Genomic DNA, 17,761 nt, shown 5'->3' with positions numbered 1-17,761 from the left:
TTAGACTTAACTGGCTTATTTAGTCACGATTTGAGACGAAAAATTGAAAACACGTCGTAAATGACTTGGTTTAGACTTATTCGACTTAAATTTTAAGACGAAAAAGTTAAGATCAAGTCGAAATTGACTTGGTTTAGACTTATTCGACTTAAAATATAAGGCGAAAAAGTCAAAACTAAGGTGAAATAATTTTTATATATTAAGGCGAAAGTAAGGCGAATAAATAACTTTTTTTCGACTTGGTTCAGCAAGTCAAAAGTAAGGTGAATAACTATCGTGCTCGAAGTAAAGACGAATAAGTTGAAACTAAGATAAAAAAATACGAATAAGTTGAAATAAGTTGAAACTAAGATGAAAAAAATTTAATTTAAGTCGAAAAAGTCGAGATCTTATCGAAAAATCGTCGGCAAATCGATAACTTCAAAAGAAAATAAGGTGAAGCGAGTCTGAATCAAGTTTTATTTTTGACCCGGGAATTAATCTCTATTCTAAGATGGTAATAGTTAGCATTTTTTTTCAGCGTGATGGAATGTTAACGAAGCAAACTAACTTTCGGCTTTTTACGTAAACGCCAATAATTATGTCCGGGGTCAAAAAAAATATAGGAGTTTTTACGCCAATATAAATTTTTATGTACCTAAAAAATGTTTAATATGCCGAATTTTTTTTGTCAGTATGATCTGATGATCAGGAGATCTGCTCAAAACTCGAATTTCTCAAAGTTGAATCAAGATCAATATCTTAAGATAAATGTAAGAATTCTTACATTTAAAAATAATTAGTTTTTTGAAGCGGAAAGTTAATAATTACGCTTTTATTTTTACCCTTGCGGTTTTAAAAACACTTTGGAAACACACTGGAAATATTCTGGTAACATTAGGCAACCATACCGGCTCCAGAGTATTTCTAGAATGGTTTTGTGCCCTTTTTTGAGAATGAACTCAGGGTATTTCCAGAGTAAATGTAGAGTAGGGGAGGGTGGGGCAGAACGGCCCCCCTAAGCCAATTATTACTTTTTGTGGCTTTCAACCATAAGATCACTTCACTTTTGTCCTATTTCGAACAAATTTATGGACATTTTGCCAAAATTCTGAAAAAAAAAATTTTTTTTGTGGGGCAGAGCGACCTCCCTCCAAAAAATGATGAAAAAATTTTTTTTTCGTTTTTTTTTTTTTTTTTTAAATTGTTTTCATCATTAAGAATGTATATCTTTCTCTTGACAAGTATTTTTAGTTTTATATTACTCGAAAAAATTTTTTAAGGTGTAATAAATCGTTCACTTTCAATTACCTTAATTACTAATTGCTATTTAATGAAAAAAAAAAAACAGTTCTATAGTTTTACTTTATTTTAAAAATTTATCAACTAAAAAAAAATTTTATTTTTATAAATTTTTAGTGACCAAATTTGCCTCTTACGTAGAAAAACGGCCGAAAAATATGAAAAAATAATTTTTTCGGAAGTTTCGGCTGGTCCATTTTGCCCCAGGTGTTATGCGTAGGGCTAGAAATGTGGAATTATAATAATTTTTTTTTAATTTGACGATAAAAATATGAAAAAAATTACTTTTTCAAAATTTTGGGCTTGTCCATTTTGCCCCAAATGTCATGCGTAGGAGTACAAATGCGCACACATATCGGATTTATATTAATAAGTCGAAAAAAAAAAAAAAATTTTTTTTTTATCAAAATTTCAGGGGGGCCGCTCTGCCCTACCCTCCCCTAAATCCAAAGTGTTTCCAGAAAGTAACCAGAGTGAATACATACTGACACCGTAGGGAACCCACAGTGAATACAAACTGATACCAGAGTGTTTCCAGAATATTTTTAGAGTGAAAACATAGTGAAACCAGAGTGAATACATACTCAAACCAGAAGGTATTCAGAGTAAATAAATACCGAAGAAAAAAATGCCACCGAAGTTTATTATTTTTAGAATAATTAAGAGCATTTATTGAATACAAAAATCACTTTTTTTTTATTACCTGAAACGTATTTTATGTTTCTAGATTATAAAAAAAAATTATTCAAGGAAACAAAAATATTAGACAGTGTTGTAACAACGCAATATAGGGTATACTATATTACTACCAAAAGAGGCACTTGTCACTCTGTCGGGTGACAGAAGAGTAGCCGTGCCAAAGTCGTCCTCAAGTTCGGAATATGTCGGTTCGAAATATATTCGTTACCAGGAACATCACAAGCAGCTGGGCGCAATCTAGTAGCGAGCACTGAACTACTCCTGCCGCTGCTTCCGCGAGTTCGGTGCTCGCCGCTGAATCACGTCCAGCCTTTTGTGGTGTCCTTGGTAACGAATATGTTTCGAACTGATATATTCCGAACTTGAGAACGACTCGGGCACGGATACTCCTCTATCATCTGACAGAGTGTCAAGTGCCTCTTTTGGAAGTAATATACACGGAAAGAAAATTTCAGTTAAATTTACGATGCTAACATCGTAATTTGTCCTATTGATTATAGTCCTTCGGCTGAAGAGGAGAGCTCGTATACATTTTGTTGGCCAAAGCTGGACCAAACTTTATCTTACGTGTTTTGGGCCAAGGATCACGAAAATCAAGCCCATTTTGTTCAAAAGTGGTGCAAACAAATGTTAATAACAATTTAATTGTTTAAATCAAAATAACTCCTGAACCGCTGGTTTGTTGGGGCAGTTTATTGGAAACAAAATGTTCGAAATGAAAAAATACACAAAAAAGGTACCATGGCGTTTTTTTTTATCTCAAATTTTTTGCGAGATATGATAAAAAAACGAGCTAGGCGCTCGGACTTCTCCCCTCGCACGAGCAGCTGCCTATCGCGCGCGCTCTCTTTCCGCCAAATCGCGTCAGATGCTTGATAGGCCGGAATTTTTCCGTTTTTAACATTAAAAATGAAAGAAAAAAAAAGTCGACACAATGTCAATACCACCAATCGACAGCGTTTATTTCGACACGGATTTCTATCGTATCGTCCAGAGACGTTTTTTTTTTTTTTTTTTTAACTAATGTTATAAACAAATGGATTTTTTAAACGTCCAGTTTGGATTGGTGGTATCGACATTTTATCGATGTTTTTGATCCTAACCGGACTTTGAAAAATTCTATTTGTTTATAACTTTAGTTAAGAAAAAAAAGGTCTCCGGGCGCTCTGATTTAAAAAAATGATTTGGAATGATTCAAAACAATTTGAAATGATTTAAAACAATTTGAATCGACTAATATATAGATATTACTTAACATGGTTATTACTTAAGATATACACTTAACATGGAGCAAATCATATTTCTTAATCAGGGCGAAAGGATAGGAATTCGTGTCGAAATAAACGCTGTCGATTTTTCGTATCAAAATTTTGTCGAGTGTGGACTTTGAAAAAATTTATTTGTTTATAACAATAGTTAAGAAAAAAAAAATCTTCGAACGATACGACAGAAATTCGTGTCGAAAAAAATGCTGTCGATTGGTAGCCCCAACAAACCAGCGGTTCTGAAGTTATTTCGATTTAAACAATTAAATTGTTATTAACAATTGTTTGCACCACTTTTGAACAAAATGGACTCGATTTTCGTGATCCTTGGGTCAAAATACGTAAGAAAAAGTTTGGTCCAGCATTGGCCAACAAAATGTATACGGGCTCTCCTCTTCAGCCGAAGGACTATTATTAATATAGAAGAAACTCTTAATTAAGATGATATCTAAAAAACTTTGTTTTTTTTTGGACCACCCTAATATATAATATGTATATTAAGGTTTAACTTGTTCCTTAATCTTAAGGCTGGATCTAACGAAATCTCGAATTTAAGATTTTTAGTTATTTATTAAATAATCATCATTACAGTGATTTTTTGAACTTCCGACAAAAAGCAGAAGACGAACTTCCTTGGAAGATTTTCATTATTTGAGTCCCATAAATATTCAAAACGTAATTAGAAATCTTAAATTCAAGATTTCATTTGATCCGACCCAGCCTTAACATAACAATGGGTTTAATATAAATTATATAACTATTAGATATACTCAACATATTACTGCTTAGAATAACAACAGGTTGTATATGCAGTAAAATGAACAACAATAAATATGAGGTGTATAGACGTTAAGAATATCCCAAGTGAGAGAAATAAAAAGAATGGCGCGCGCAAGTGATAATGGCTACAGGTTAGTCATGGCTGCCATGAGGTAAACTAAGGAGCCAAGTGCGCGCAAGTGCGTTGGCATTTTATATCATTTTATGTATCTTTTTTTTAAGATACAGACTATTATTCGGTTGTGAAAATAATTGTATTATTTTTATAAGTATATTATAACTTATAATAATGTTTGAAATACACAGTATACATATTATTAATCTTTGTATTTTATCATTTAAATTATACATTCCTCATGTTTACTGTCGCATATATTATAATTAAAAAGTGATAAAACAATTAAAGTATTTCGACAAAAGCTATGACTTGATAATATTAATATGATATTGTAAGAAAAAAAGGTTCGTACTTAATAATTAATTACTTGATAAATTTAGTGTAAATATACTTGAGTTTATGGTATGAATGTGGGGGATATCCATATGAGCGAGCATGACACTAATTACTGTGACCTGTAAAGATCCCGGAAATGTCAGCATATTTCTTTTTTCTACCGTTAATTTTATTATTTATCCATTATTTTTAATTTATTTAAATTTTACTATTAATTTATTAGTTTTTTTCTAATTGTAGACTATTTTATTTTATAAAAAATTATTTTATTTTATTAATAAAAAGTATTTATTTCATACATAAAGACAAATTAATTATTTTTTCACCTGTATTGCAAATCCTTTTTTTTTTTTTTTTTAATTATAAAGAATGTAGCATGACAGTAATAGATAAGACTGATAGTAGTGTTTGATAACTGCATTGATTACACAATAATGGAACAGTTCATTTCATTAGTTTTATTCTAAATTTTTACTTTGGTTAATAATTGCGTATAACGAATATTTAAAAAATGGTAATAAATATTGATTTTTATGCAGATGTGTAATATACAAATATAACAGAGGTTATCTTTAAAAAATAATTTCGATTACTTATATAGTTATAAATATTGATAAATTGTATCGTAAATTTTTATTCAATTTTTTTTTTTTCGCTGGTAGAAAGGTGATAACAAAGTGTAAATTAACTAAATTTTAATACATTAATACAACTTATAGATTGTTTTTCATGAATTATCTTTTAGTCATAAAACATGTTCCAACAGAAGAGGCTTAAAGAGTGTATTATTAAAAAAAAAAATGTATGCTTTTAGTAGCTTTTAAAAAAAATGAAGGCTTTGCATAAAATGTTGAATATAATTTTTAAGTATTAAAAGTATTTTAATAATGATACTGAAGTTAGCCGAGATCCAATAATTTTTTGATTTTTTTTAAAACCATAAATTCCAAAGAAAAAAAATATTTCATAAAATTGCACCTGTAGTTTTTTAAATTTTCTATATTTGCATATATTTATTTTTTTATAAATTAAATCGTAGAAAAAAAATCCGAAAATTGTTAATTGTCTGCTAATTTCAACATCATTTTTAATGCACAAAAAAAAAGGATTTCTTGGCGCAAAAAATTTTTATTTCCCCTAAAAAATTTTTTGCATTATAAATTGAAAACAAAAATGTTTTTGGGACGAGAGAAAATTTTCTTGAACCAATAAATTATTTTTTTCTGCGTAAAATTTTTTTTTCTTTTAATTAAAAATTTTAAATATTCTGTGTTTAGTTGAATAAAATCGATAATAAATAAATGAGTTTTATTAATTGTAAAATAAATTTAACAGGTATATTAAATATTTCTTAATGATTGTTTTTATTCAATGCTTCTTTTACAAAGTGCTGTGAATATTCTTTTACTCGAATATTTGTTATGTTTTTGATAATTATTATTTATTAATTATCAGCTGTATAAATTATTAATTTTAATAATTAATAGAATTTTTTTTTCTATATAAAATAAAACTCATATAACATTTGTGTAAATATTACCTAAAGTCGCGCGAAAAAATATGAAAGAACACTTGTCAAGTATATCAAATATCATTTCATCATATTTTTTTTTAATAAAAAATTAAAAAAAATTGCTTATGTCTATCAATTTAAAATAAACTATAATGGTTTCTTGATATTTAAAAAACCGAGGTGGTTTTATAAATTTATATTTTCCTGGTACTTAACTGCTAATTATATTTTTTATATGATGTGGTTTTATAAAAATTAATTCGTAGGTAAATATACCTGTAAAAATTGTAAACTCACAATCATGGAGCACTCAGACCTAGTTGCTGAGATGGTACATGTGGAAAGATTGACAACGCAAGAGCGATTACATCTTGCTCGACATCGCAGGCTTCAGCAGCTTAAAGTTTGGCGCCAAAGAGAAAAAGAATGGTTGCGTCATCAGACAAAACATCCAAGTAATAAAAGAAGCATCTTCTTTGATGATAGTGTCATGTTATTAGAAGCTGCAGCTAGAAATGATATTGATGAAGGTACTTCAAAAATTAACGTTAATTATTTGATAAATTTAAAGTTAAAATTAAAATACTTTTAATTGGTATTTCAGTACGAAGGCTGTTGAAAAAAGGTGTTAATCCAGATTCGACGAATGAGGATGGTTTAACTGCTCTTCATCAATGTTGTATTGATGACAATGAAGAAATGATGAAATTACTTGTTGAGTTTGGTGCCAATGTTAATGCTGAAGACAGTGAAAAGTGGACTCCTTTACATGCTGCTGCTACCTGTGGTCATTTACATCTTGTGCGTTATTTAATAACATCTGGTGCTAATTTACTAGCTGTCAATGCTGATGGAAATATGCCTTATGACATTTGTGAAGATGAACGAACTTTAGATTGTATAGAAGGTAATTTAATATTTTATGTGTGCTTCATTATGTACTGTTACGTTCTGGCTTTAACTATATTTAAATTAAAATTTTTAAATTTCTTTTGGTAATATATAATAAAACTTTGATCACTCTGATGAAGAAAAATTCTTCAACAGAGTAACTACAGCAGATAAGCGATTTCCGCGAACACCGTCGTGGCCCGTAGTCTAAATTCATGGCAAGGCAGACCCGGGCCTTGACGACGTTCTCTAGGGTAACCTGAGATGCGACGTTGGAGGATTTATAATTTTATCATTTTTTTGTACTGGATCTGCGGAGACAGAACAGGAGTCAGCCAACGAATATCTAAGTCACAGTGACTGACTGACTTAACCCTTAATTTTATTACTTAAAACATACCTAAATTTAGTAAATTTGGTGTAACATTTATTATATAACCCTAATCAAATATTTATAACAAATCATAATCACTAATAATAGACGACGGACACGCCTGGGGTCTATAGACACCCTAATGATGTCAAACCTGAACATTTTAATTAATAATATAAATTTGTTTATATTTTTAATCAATCTGGGGTAATACCCCAGAATGTAACAGTACATAAGGTTTCTTTCTTTATTAATTGACGTTAATAATATTTTGTTTAATATTTAGGTGAAATGGCTAGTCGAGGTGTAACGCAAGAGTTGATTGATGAAACTCGTGCGTCGACAGAGGTTCAGATGTTACAGGATTTACAAAAGGCGGTATCGTTAGGTCAAGATTTAGAATATAAAGATCATCAAGGCGCTACTCCTGTATGTATTAACAAGGAATTTATGATGAAAAAAAAAAACTATTTTTTTTAATTAATTATAGTAATTATTGTATTGTTTATTGACTTCCCGCTATGAAAATTGAAAATTAAAAAAAAAGGGAAGTTATCGGTTTCGGTCCGATTCTCGATAGACGTCCGCGTGTGTGAGCGTGTAAACGAATCTTTGTTGTACGATATTTTTGGAACAAATCGAGCTGCTTGAGCTCGAAAACAGCGGGAAGTTTTAGGGCTGGCCCGCAGGGTCAACCGATAGACAGATTTTTATTTTATTTATTTTTATAGCTTCATATAGCAGCAGCTAATGGTTATCTTCGTGTCGTCGAATATCTTTTGGATCAACATGTTTCCACGGATGTTGAAGACAATGATAAGTGGCAACCGGTGCACGCAGCTGCTTGCTGGGGTCATGTAAGTCATCATTTATATTTTGTAAATATCATTGTTTTTCAATCAGTCAAACTATAATTTTATTATTTATTATAGTTAGAGGTTCTTGAACTATTGGTTCAAAACGGTGCTGATTTGAATGCAAAAAATAAGCACGATGAAACACCAGCCGGTACTAGTTAATTTATAATACAACATAATAATTAATAGTTAGATAGTATAAAATTTCATATAATTTGGTTTAGATATTTGTGAAGATCCTGAAATTCGAGAGCGCATAGTTGAATTGAAAACAGAACAGGAAAGTAAAAAACTTCGTGAGGCACAGAGTCGGCGTGTACGTAGATCACAAAGCATCAACACTAGAACACAAAGCGTGAGACGTACATCTATAAGGGATAAAGTTCTCACGACGAAAAAAGACGCACAAGAAGAGGCTAGATTGAGATTACAAGCACAACAAGTAATTGAGATAAATTACAATAAATAAAAAATTTATGGGGCTAATTAATTTTATTTAATTTTTTTTATTACAGACTTATGCTCCAACTAAGCCAACAGATTCGATAATTTTAGCAAATAATTCAAACGTTCAAGATAAAACAGAAGAATCAGATTCTACTGCATTAACTCCAGCAGTGCGTCGAGGTCCGGAAGGCAAAGACAATGATTCGTTTCTTCATGAAGATGTTGACAAAGACTCAGGTACATTCCAAACCTTTTATAGCTTATATTGGTTGTGGTTCAGTAGAATATTGTGGTAATAATAATAATAATAATAATTAAACTCTTTTGAGTTAATAAAAAACTTTCCTAATGTTTTTGTAATTGTGAATTTTAAAAAATTAAAAAAAAAAATTCGCGAATTCGATTTATTATTGTATTTACATTATCATTTATAATTACCTTGTAAATATATTTTTTCATTTAATTCGTTTCTCATCTTCCTGATCTATTGGTTTTTTTTTTTTTTTTTTCTACCAATGCGTGCTGCTCCCTTGGCATAAAATTTTGAGGTCAGTTTTTTATGTTACCTTCTTATTCGTTTAATTGACTATTGGTTAACAATACTTATCGGCCATGCTATTGTTTTGTCTGTAAATTTCCGGTGCGTATTATTTAAAATTTAATGGCATGTAAATACAATATTTTTTAATAATTTTTTTCATTAAATTTTTTATTCAAATTACTAATATATTTCATATTAATCAACAACAGTAATTTTTTATTTATTTGTAACATATTGAATAATTTATTATTATTGTGGTTCTAAAAAATCTCGTTCAAAAAAACTTTTCAATTTTAACAGTTTTAGCATGACAAAAACTTTTTATGCATGTTCTAATACACTTATCCAAAAAATTACAGGAACAAGAAAATTTTATAAATTTTTTAGTGATTTTTGGAAGGCTGTATTTTTGTGAAAAATGATCGTATTAAAAAAATAAAAAAAGCAAATTGAAGCTTGAAATCTCTATGTTGAAGATCTTCCAGCAAAATTATTTTTTGAGCCACGGTTTTTCCGGAATCATAAGGTTCCTTTAATTTTTTGGATAAGTGTATTTATAAAGTAGTTTTCTTTATGCTTATCCATATTGCGTGCGAAATGCCAAAAGGGCGTATAAGAAAAAACTTTTTTTTAATTACAAAACATGAAAATAATGCTATATCAATGAAGCAATATCAGAATAAATATGAAAGGTGAAAAATTGAACTGTAGAAAGGGGCAAAGTGGGTTTTTTTCAGTTTTATTTGACTTTATGTAGAATTTTTATATACCTGAAAATCAAAACGATTTCCACGCAACAAAAATGAATAAAATTCGTGTAATTTTTTTGCTTTTTTATTTTCCTTCCACGAAAAACGTTCTGATCTTCAAGTACATGAATTTTTGAAAATCACCTAATTTTTTCTATACTCTTTCTAAAGCTATTTTGTGTGATTCAAACAAAGAAAAATGAACTTCTTCAAATGATTATAACATAAAAAAACTCAAAACATCTGAATGATTTGAAAAATGATTACCATACGTTAAAATATATACTCAAACCTTTCTAAAATTTCTCGCCTTAGTAGCGAATAGTATTTCATAGTTTCTTCAATTTCAATTAAAATCATAATTCATTTTCTGGAGCATTAAAATTAAATATTTATTTGGTAATAAAATCCGATTAAATGAACACTACGCTTTCTGGGCTTCGACATTTTTTTTCATTTTCCAGCTTAGAATATGTTTGACAGGCGATTAGAAAAAAAATTTTTTTACGCCCTTTTGGCTTTGGATCACAAAATGTTTAAGTTCCTAGAGCCAAAAAGGCGTATAATTTGAGACATACGCCCTTTTGGCATTTTGGAAAATTTTTTTTTCATTTTTAAGCTTAGAACATGTTTGCAAAGTGATTGGCGAAAAAAAAAATTTTTATACGCTCTTTTGGCATTTCGCATGCGATATCGTAATTAATAAACCGCTTGTTCCGTTTATCAAAATTTTTTAGAAATCACGAAAAACGGTTACATGACTAAATATCCACGACTAAATTACATTAATATTCAATGTCCAAATTATGGTTTTAAGGGGGACCACTAGTGTAAAATTTTGAAAAAATCTTTTTTTGTTTCGTTCTGCATATTTCGATCGTCTATACCTTCAAAAATAACATACCAAAATTTCTAGTGCATATCGCGAATAGTTTTTTTGATTTACAGTCATCTAAAGAGCAGCCGCTTATCGGTTCTCAAAAATACATTTTTCAAAATTGCTGAAGTTATCATTCGAAGAGAAAAAATCCGATCGATTTGATTCGAATTGCATCTTCTTTTATAGATGTTTCTACGTACCACGAACCTCCAATTTTTTGATCGAATCAAAAATGTAATTTTGGCAGGCCAAAAATCATCAAATTTTCGCGCAAAATTTGAAATTATTTTTAAAAACTCCGCCATTTTGCTAAATTTGAATTTTTTACCTTAGCACAAGAGTCACGGTACGGAAAATACCTCCTAGTTTCATAAACTTTTTGGTTTTTTTGATTTCATGCATTGTGAAAGTCACTATCACTGCAGCAGTGGGGGGCCTTTTTTTGGGGGGCGTTGAGAGATTGTGAATAACTCGCTAAATTATGAATTTTTTTGTCCAAAAATTTTATCTTGTATTGATTCTATATCCACAAATTATCCTTAAAGCATTAAAACATTTCATGCAGTAGTTTTCTTTAAAAAAATTCCCAAAAATTTTTTTTTTAGGCGGTCACGCTAGTGGTCCCCCTTAATACATCTTCCCAGAAATTTCCACGTAGATATTTAGTCCTGTTACCACAAAAATCCACTTAATAAATGGTTTGCTAATTAAGTAGCTATTATTTATTCTTACGCATTTAGTATTGTTATTAAAAAAAATACAGTTTTAAACTGTATATTATATAATTCATTTTTTTAATTTATTCTCTTATTTAATCCCTGGTGGTTTTGAATCACCCTGGAAACAGCCTGGAAACACCCTGGGAGTGGAAAAACGGTGGGTCCAGGGTGGTTACATGGTGGGTTTGTGCCATTTTACCACCGTGTTTCCACGATGGTTACACGGTGTATCCACCGTGATTCCACGGTGCATTCACCGAGATTCCACGGTGTATTTACGGTGATTACGCGGTGTAACCATCGTGGGTGCATCGTGTAACCACCGTGGAATCACGGTGATAAAATGACAAAAAACCCACCGTGTAACCGCCGTGGATCCACCGTGATTCCACCGTATTTCCACTCCCAGGGTGTTTCCAGGCTGTTTCCAGGGTGATTCAAAACCGCCAGGGATGTAGTAATTTTATTATGATACTTAGAAGTTCCTAACTATGGATGCGTTATATTTTAAATTAAATTTAAAAATATTTTTATTTAAATAATTGATATCTGTATGTCTTTTACATAATGATAGTTCACAAAGTCTGAATTTGCATAACATAATTAATTTTATAATTTAATAGAATAGTAATTTGAGTCATAAAATCAATTAAAATAGATATAAAACACTTAATTTTTTAAAAGTAAACAATTAAAATTAAAACAAGTAAGATAAATTTTAGCTAGATTTATATATTTGCCTTGATAGTCACAGGGCCTGACTCGCCTGTCAACCGACAACAACCAATTTATGAAAGTGATAATAATGGCAAGATCAACATACATGTGTCTGTAGTTTTCGTCAAATCATTGTCGGATCTGAAGAAACAACGGGCACAGAGTCGGCATACAAATCCTACGGTAGATGCTAATGGAAATGGTATTCCAGTTTCTTCAACATCTGATAATGATTTAACTGCGAATGATTTTCAACGATTTTCTGGAAATACTAGTGAAATTATTGGAGATAGTCATACGGAACAACGTTGTTGTGTTGTAATGTGAGTTTTAATTTTTATGCTAGATTCAATGTCTAAAAATGTTTTTTTAACGCCACGTCGAATAATGCTATAAATTATAGGTAAAATAATCAAATGTGAAATTTTTTACGTCCAATGAAAAATATATTTTTCATCATTAAGTAATTATATAAATATATAAATCAGTAACAAGCAAAGGCTTCATTTAAAAAAGTTTATATTTATTCTCTAGTGAATAGAGACAAAAAGCGTATGTACTTAAACTGTTGGCTGATATTTTTTTTAAATATTTCATAAGATTTGCATATATGCATTTATATTATGAGATAATATCTCATATTTTTTTTTTCGTACGGCTCTATATTATTTGTTAATTAATTTATTTATTTCTGCAAATAGACAAATATATTTTCGATAAAACATTTTTCTATTTTATATATTATTCGTATTTCTACATTTTTTTATGATACAGCTAATTAATTGTATAAGGATTATAAATATTCATAAAATTAGTAGTAAATTTTTATTAAAAATATTTTTTTTTCTCAGTTGAATAAATTTAGTAGAAAATATGAATTATCAGCTTTACAAGTTAAAAAAATGATTTGAAACATTTTCGCTTATACAGAAAATGGTTTATGATTTAAAAGAATAAAAAATACACTGATTGAAAATTTATATTGAATTAAGAAATATTTTCTTGAGCCAAGAATTTATTTTTTAAGAGAGCCAATTATGTTGCTTTAAGAAATTCTTGTCTTGATTTAGATTTTCTCAGCTCTAAAGATTTTATATCTTCGATGGATAATTCTTGTGTCTTGACCCGAAACTATATCATCTTCAATAGATACCATCGAATTTTTCAAGCAAGGCCACCCTGATAGCCACCTTAAGGCTCGGCCGTACCTAACGAAATCTCGAATTTAAGAATTCTAATTACTTTTTGAATATTTATGGGACTCGGGTGATAAAAATCTTCCGAGAAAGTTCGTCTTCTGCTTTGAGTGAGAAGCTAAAAAAATTGCTGTTATGATAATTATTTAATAAATAATTAGAATTATTAAATTCGAGATTTCGTTAGGTGCGGCCCAGCCTTAACCACAAGTTAACTTCAAGCTACTGCCGTATTGGCAAGGTGCGCGACGAAAACGACATCTGTCGACCGCATTAAATCATCCTCAAAAAGCACAGAGAGAATACGGAAAGTTTTTATAAACAAATAATTAAAATTTTTAAAGATTGCGAAATATATGTGTGATACCGCATTTGAAAGGTGGAAAAATATAGAGTAGATTGTACTGAAAAAAATAAGTATAAAAAATTTTAATAAATACAAAATAAATATTATTTTGAACGACATAAGGTTAGCTTGTAATAATAATAATAACAACAATAATAGTCATAATAACAAACGAGTTAAAATAATTATAATTATAATTTTTTCAAAGTTAAAATTATTAATTTGCATTAAGTAAAGAAATTGAAGTGATTTAAATTATTCGTAATTTTAAATTTTAAAACTCAACAATTAAAAATACTTTGGGTTAAAAATTTGTAATTTAAAAAAATTCCCCGTAATAATTTTTAGCCAAAGATGAATATCATGGATGGAAATGTATAAAACTTGCAATTACTATTTCTGTCAGTATTTTTGCAATTAACAACACAACAACTACTTGTTCTTATTTTTTAACATTGCTTTCATTTAACTATTCACAAGACAAGTGCGATTTAACGCGTATTTCGTCCACTGCAGGCGCTACAATCGATTCGATTGTCCTCACCCTATACTCCACACCCTGCCAATTCTGAAGTCAATTTAAAGGAAAATGTTGGAGAGCAAACAGTTACCTTTAAGTTGACTGTAAATTGTCTGTAACTTGAATTCAATTTGACTACAAGTGTTACTGTCAGACGATGATGTTAAGTTGATTAAAAGTTTCACGTCAAATTGACGGCAAGTTTTTTTTGTCAAATTACATTCAGATGACGGTAGTAGATTTGCATCAACTTGCGCGCAAGTATTATCCAGCCGAGGCTTGCCAGAAACTTGTCGTCAAGTTAGCCGAAAATGTTTCACTGCAAAACTTGCTGAGCAAGGTGTAGTGACCAGGGATTTTTTAAAGAATTTTCTCAGAAAGTTGGCGCCAGTGAAGAGTCGCAATTCGAAGGCAGGTTTCTGAGAAAATTGAAGACAACTTTCCGTCAACTTTGGAAATACCAATTTTTGTGGCCAACTTGGCGACAGGTTACGGCTGTTAGTTTGACGCCAGTTTATCGCCAACTTGGCTATCAGGGAAATCGATTCTTGTTTTAAAAATCGCGTTGTTCTCGAAATAAGTCGGTAATGTCTTCAACTTACATTTTTGCTTATCTTAATCCAAGAGCAAGAAATTCTCAAGCGAAATATATATTCTGTTTCAATGGAACAAAGAGTAAAATTCCCAAACAAATAATTTTTTTCTCCATCTAAGAATTTTAATTTGTTGGTTCAAGAACTTAATTCTTGAATTAAAACAACTAAAAATTTTGAAACAAGAATTTGAAAATAAAAATTTTTCTTGAATCAAGATAGTTTTCTATCAGTGTAAAAATATTTGCTCATTATAATTATGTTTAACTATAATCGTTACTTAAAAGTACTATATCTTGGCCGGTGAGACTTGTGTCTCTCTCTGGTCTATAAAGTGTTGTGATTAATAGAGGCGCAAAGTAATATTTTTTATAATTTTTATTGAAATAAGTATTAAGTAGAATAATAGTTAAGACATTTTAATTAATGATTTTATCGAATTGTTGCGTAATTAATATCTCGATTCTTATTCATTGAAACATCACGTACCTATTACTTAACATTAATGTTTGAAATATCATAACGCTGATAATATTAAAGTATGAATCTCAAACTATGATACTTTAATAGTTCGAGTTATTGACACGTTCTTAATTCTTCCGAAATTTACAACGATAGAATATATTATTGTTATTTATAAGTATTTAAGTACTTAACTATGGATACTTAGTACTTTAATATTTATGAATCCATAAAGAAAAAAAAAAAACCAAAGCTCATTCTTCAAAACCACGTACTTGAACTAAATTTATAAAATTTCATGTTTTTCGGTGTCTCCAAACTAAAAGAAAAAAAATGTAGCGCCGGTCAATTGAAAAAAAACAAATTTTCCATAATTGTGTAATTATTTAAATTACAATTCCAAACTGAATGTAAAAATTATAAGCAGTAGTGATAAATTTAAAAAATCAAAATTAAAAAACTTTTAATAATGAATGTTGTTTCGAATTCACATAATATAGAGAAATTTAATATTAACTGTATAGATATTTTCATGATAAAAAAAAACAAAGTTTTTTGATAGTTATGACGAAGTTGTTGAAAGTGAAAATTAATAAAAAATTTTCTATCTTAAGATTGAAACGGATCAAAAAATCTAAATAAAAATAGAACAAACTAAAACACTATAAGTATAAGAGAAAAATAAAACTTAGCATTGATTGTTAAAATTAATAAATTATCATACATCGGTTGAAGTCGTATGAATTAATTATAAAAAAATTTTTAACTTACGTTGAATTTAGTAATTGTATATATTTTTTGTTGAATACTCTAAATTTAGAATTTGTTGAATAAATCATTTTATCTTGTATACTCATTCGGGAAATTTTATTATAATGAATGTGCACTGAAAGATTGGAACCCGATTGGTTACTGTTCTGCACCCGACTCAGTACGGTGTTGGAAGAAAATGCTCGATTGTGGTGCAGCACCACACTGATTATTGTGCGAAACTTGACTGAGTGATATGCGCACACGACTCAGTCAGGTTCCGCACACGGCACAGTAATCACTGTGGTCTTTACAATCGAGCATTTTTTTCCAGCACCGTACTGAGTCGGGTGCAGAACAGTAACCAGTCGGGTTCCAATCTTTCCGTGTGAATAATTATTTACAAATTCCATTTTCTATTATTTAAGTACAATTAATAACATTCCGTATTAATTATATTTAAAACACTCTTTTTTTTTTTACTTTTAAAACAAATCAAGTTTAAGAAAACTTAATTTACCATGTTTTTTAACATCAGAAAATCAGAACAATAATGTATAATAATTTAAATTGAGTATTTGAATGAGTCTAAATTTTAATCCATTTGTTTTATAAGTATTCTTATAGGCTTAATATTTTTTTTCATAAGTGACTTTTTTGTGTTCATTACACATTTTTATTGTATATTTATTATGGAATATTATATATACACAGATGTGTATACAATGCATTTTATGTATGATTTGGGATATTTATTAAGTTGAATCCATTGAAATACGAACAACTGATATAGAATTAAAGATAATATAATTTATTTTTTATTATTATTATCATTATAAATTAATTTGTATATTTAATTTATTAATTTATTCAACAATTATTAGTCAGTTAATTCAGCAATTAATTGTCATTTTTTCATGGGTAAATAAATTGTACAAATTGTATTGAATAATAAATGAATGAATCTATCAAATTACTGTTTTATCATTGTAAATGTTGATTACATTTTCATTTATTGTTTTGTATTATATTTCTCAAAACACTTTCAGTGAAATTATTTATAAACGTCTAATCTGATATTGAATTAATGAGTTTTTGAATGAAAAAAATCGGTCTATCGGTTGACCCTAAGGGCCAGCCCTAAAACATCCGGTTATTATCGAGCTCCTTGAGCTCGAAAACATTGTTGTGAATACATTTTCAAGCTCGAAAATACTTTTGTATGTTGTTTCCGGAAAAAAACCGTTTTTTACCATTTTTTCTCCAACGATATCTCTTAAACGAATTGACTGATTGAGACGGTTAAGGTGAAAATCGACGCGTTTTATCAAGTTCTAAAGCTGATCAAATTTTGAAATTGATTTATCGAGTCGTTTTTGAGAAATTGAAAAAAAACGAAAAAAACATTTTTTAATTCTTTCGTTTACGGTTTCTCTTGAACAAATAAACCGATTTTGATGGTTGAGGTGGCATTCGACGCGGCTTATAAAGTTTTAGAGCTGATTGGATTTTGGAATCAATCCATTGAGCAAATCAAAAGTTATCCAAATAAAACATTTTTGAAAAAATTTTATTTTTGAAATATCTCCGAATGCACCTTACCGATTAAGCTCAAATTTTTACAGCTTCAAGATATTAACAAGCCGCGTCGAATGACAACTCAAAGATCAAAATAGGTTCATCCGTTCAAGAGTTATGAATATTTACGTACATATTTACGTACGTACA

At 29.4% G+C, this 17,761-nt stretch overlaps 1 protein-coding gene across 3 annotated transcripts; it reads left to right on the top strand.

Annotated features, from left to right (window-relative positions):
* The first annotated feature begins 4,147 nt into the window (after window positions 1–4,147).
* LOC130663757 (protein phosphatase 1 regulatory subunit 16A) lies at window positions 4,148–16,973 on the top strand. 3 transcript variants are annotated; one of them, XR_008989246.1, is made up of 10 exons: window positions 4,148–4,487; window positions 6,259–6,522; window positions 6,597–6,899; window positions 7,543–7,685; window positions 7,988–8,113; window positions 8,189–8,264; window positions 8,338–8,555; window positions 8,629–8,797; window positions 9,114–9,200; window positions 12,198–12,336. XR_008989246.1 is itself a non-coding variant. In XM_057463195.1 (10 exons), exons 2-10 carry the CDS (start codon window positions 6,294–6,296, stop codon window positions 12,571–12,573), a joined length of 1,560 nt encoding a protein of 519 aa, XP_057319178.1. In that variant the 5' UTR covers window positions 4,149–4,487; window positions 6,259–6,293; the 3' UTR covers window positions 12,574–16,973. The 3 variants fall into 3 exon arrangements, 2 of the variants coding, with proteins under 2 accessions (XP_057319178.1, XP_057319177.1); XM_057463195.1 differs by lacking the exon at window positions 9,114–9,200 and adding an exon at window positions 12,570–16,973 and having other exon boundaries at window positions 4,149–4,487; window positions 12,198–12,489; XM_057463194.1 differs by lacking the exons at window positions 4,148–4,487; window positions 9,114–9,200 and adding an exon at window positions 4,868–4,993 and having other exon boundaries at window positions 12,198–16,972.
* Window positions 16,974–17,761: the final 788 nt, after the last annotated feature.

Source organism: Microplitis mediator, chromosome 2, assembly GCF_029852145.1.
Source record: "Microplitis mediator isolate UGA2020A chromosome 2, iyMicMedi2.1, whole genome shotgun sequence".
NCBI lineage: Eukaryota > Metazoa > Arthropoda > Insecta > Hymenoptera > Braconidae > Microplitis > Microplitis mediator.
The sequence above is the reverse complement of the archived record's forward strand: the minus strand, read 5'-3'. Positions and strand labels throughout refer to the sequence as shown.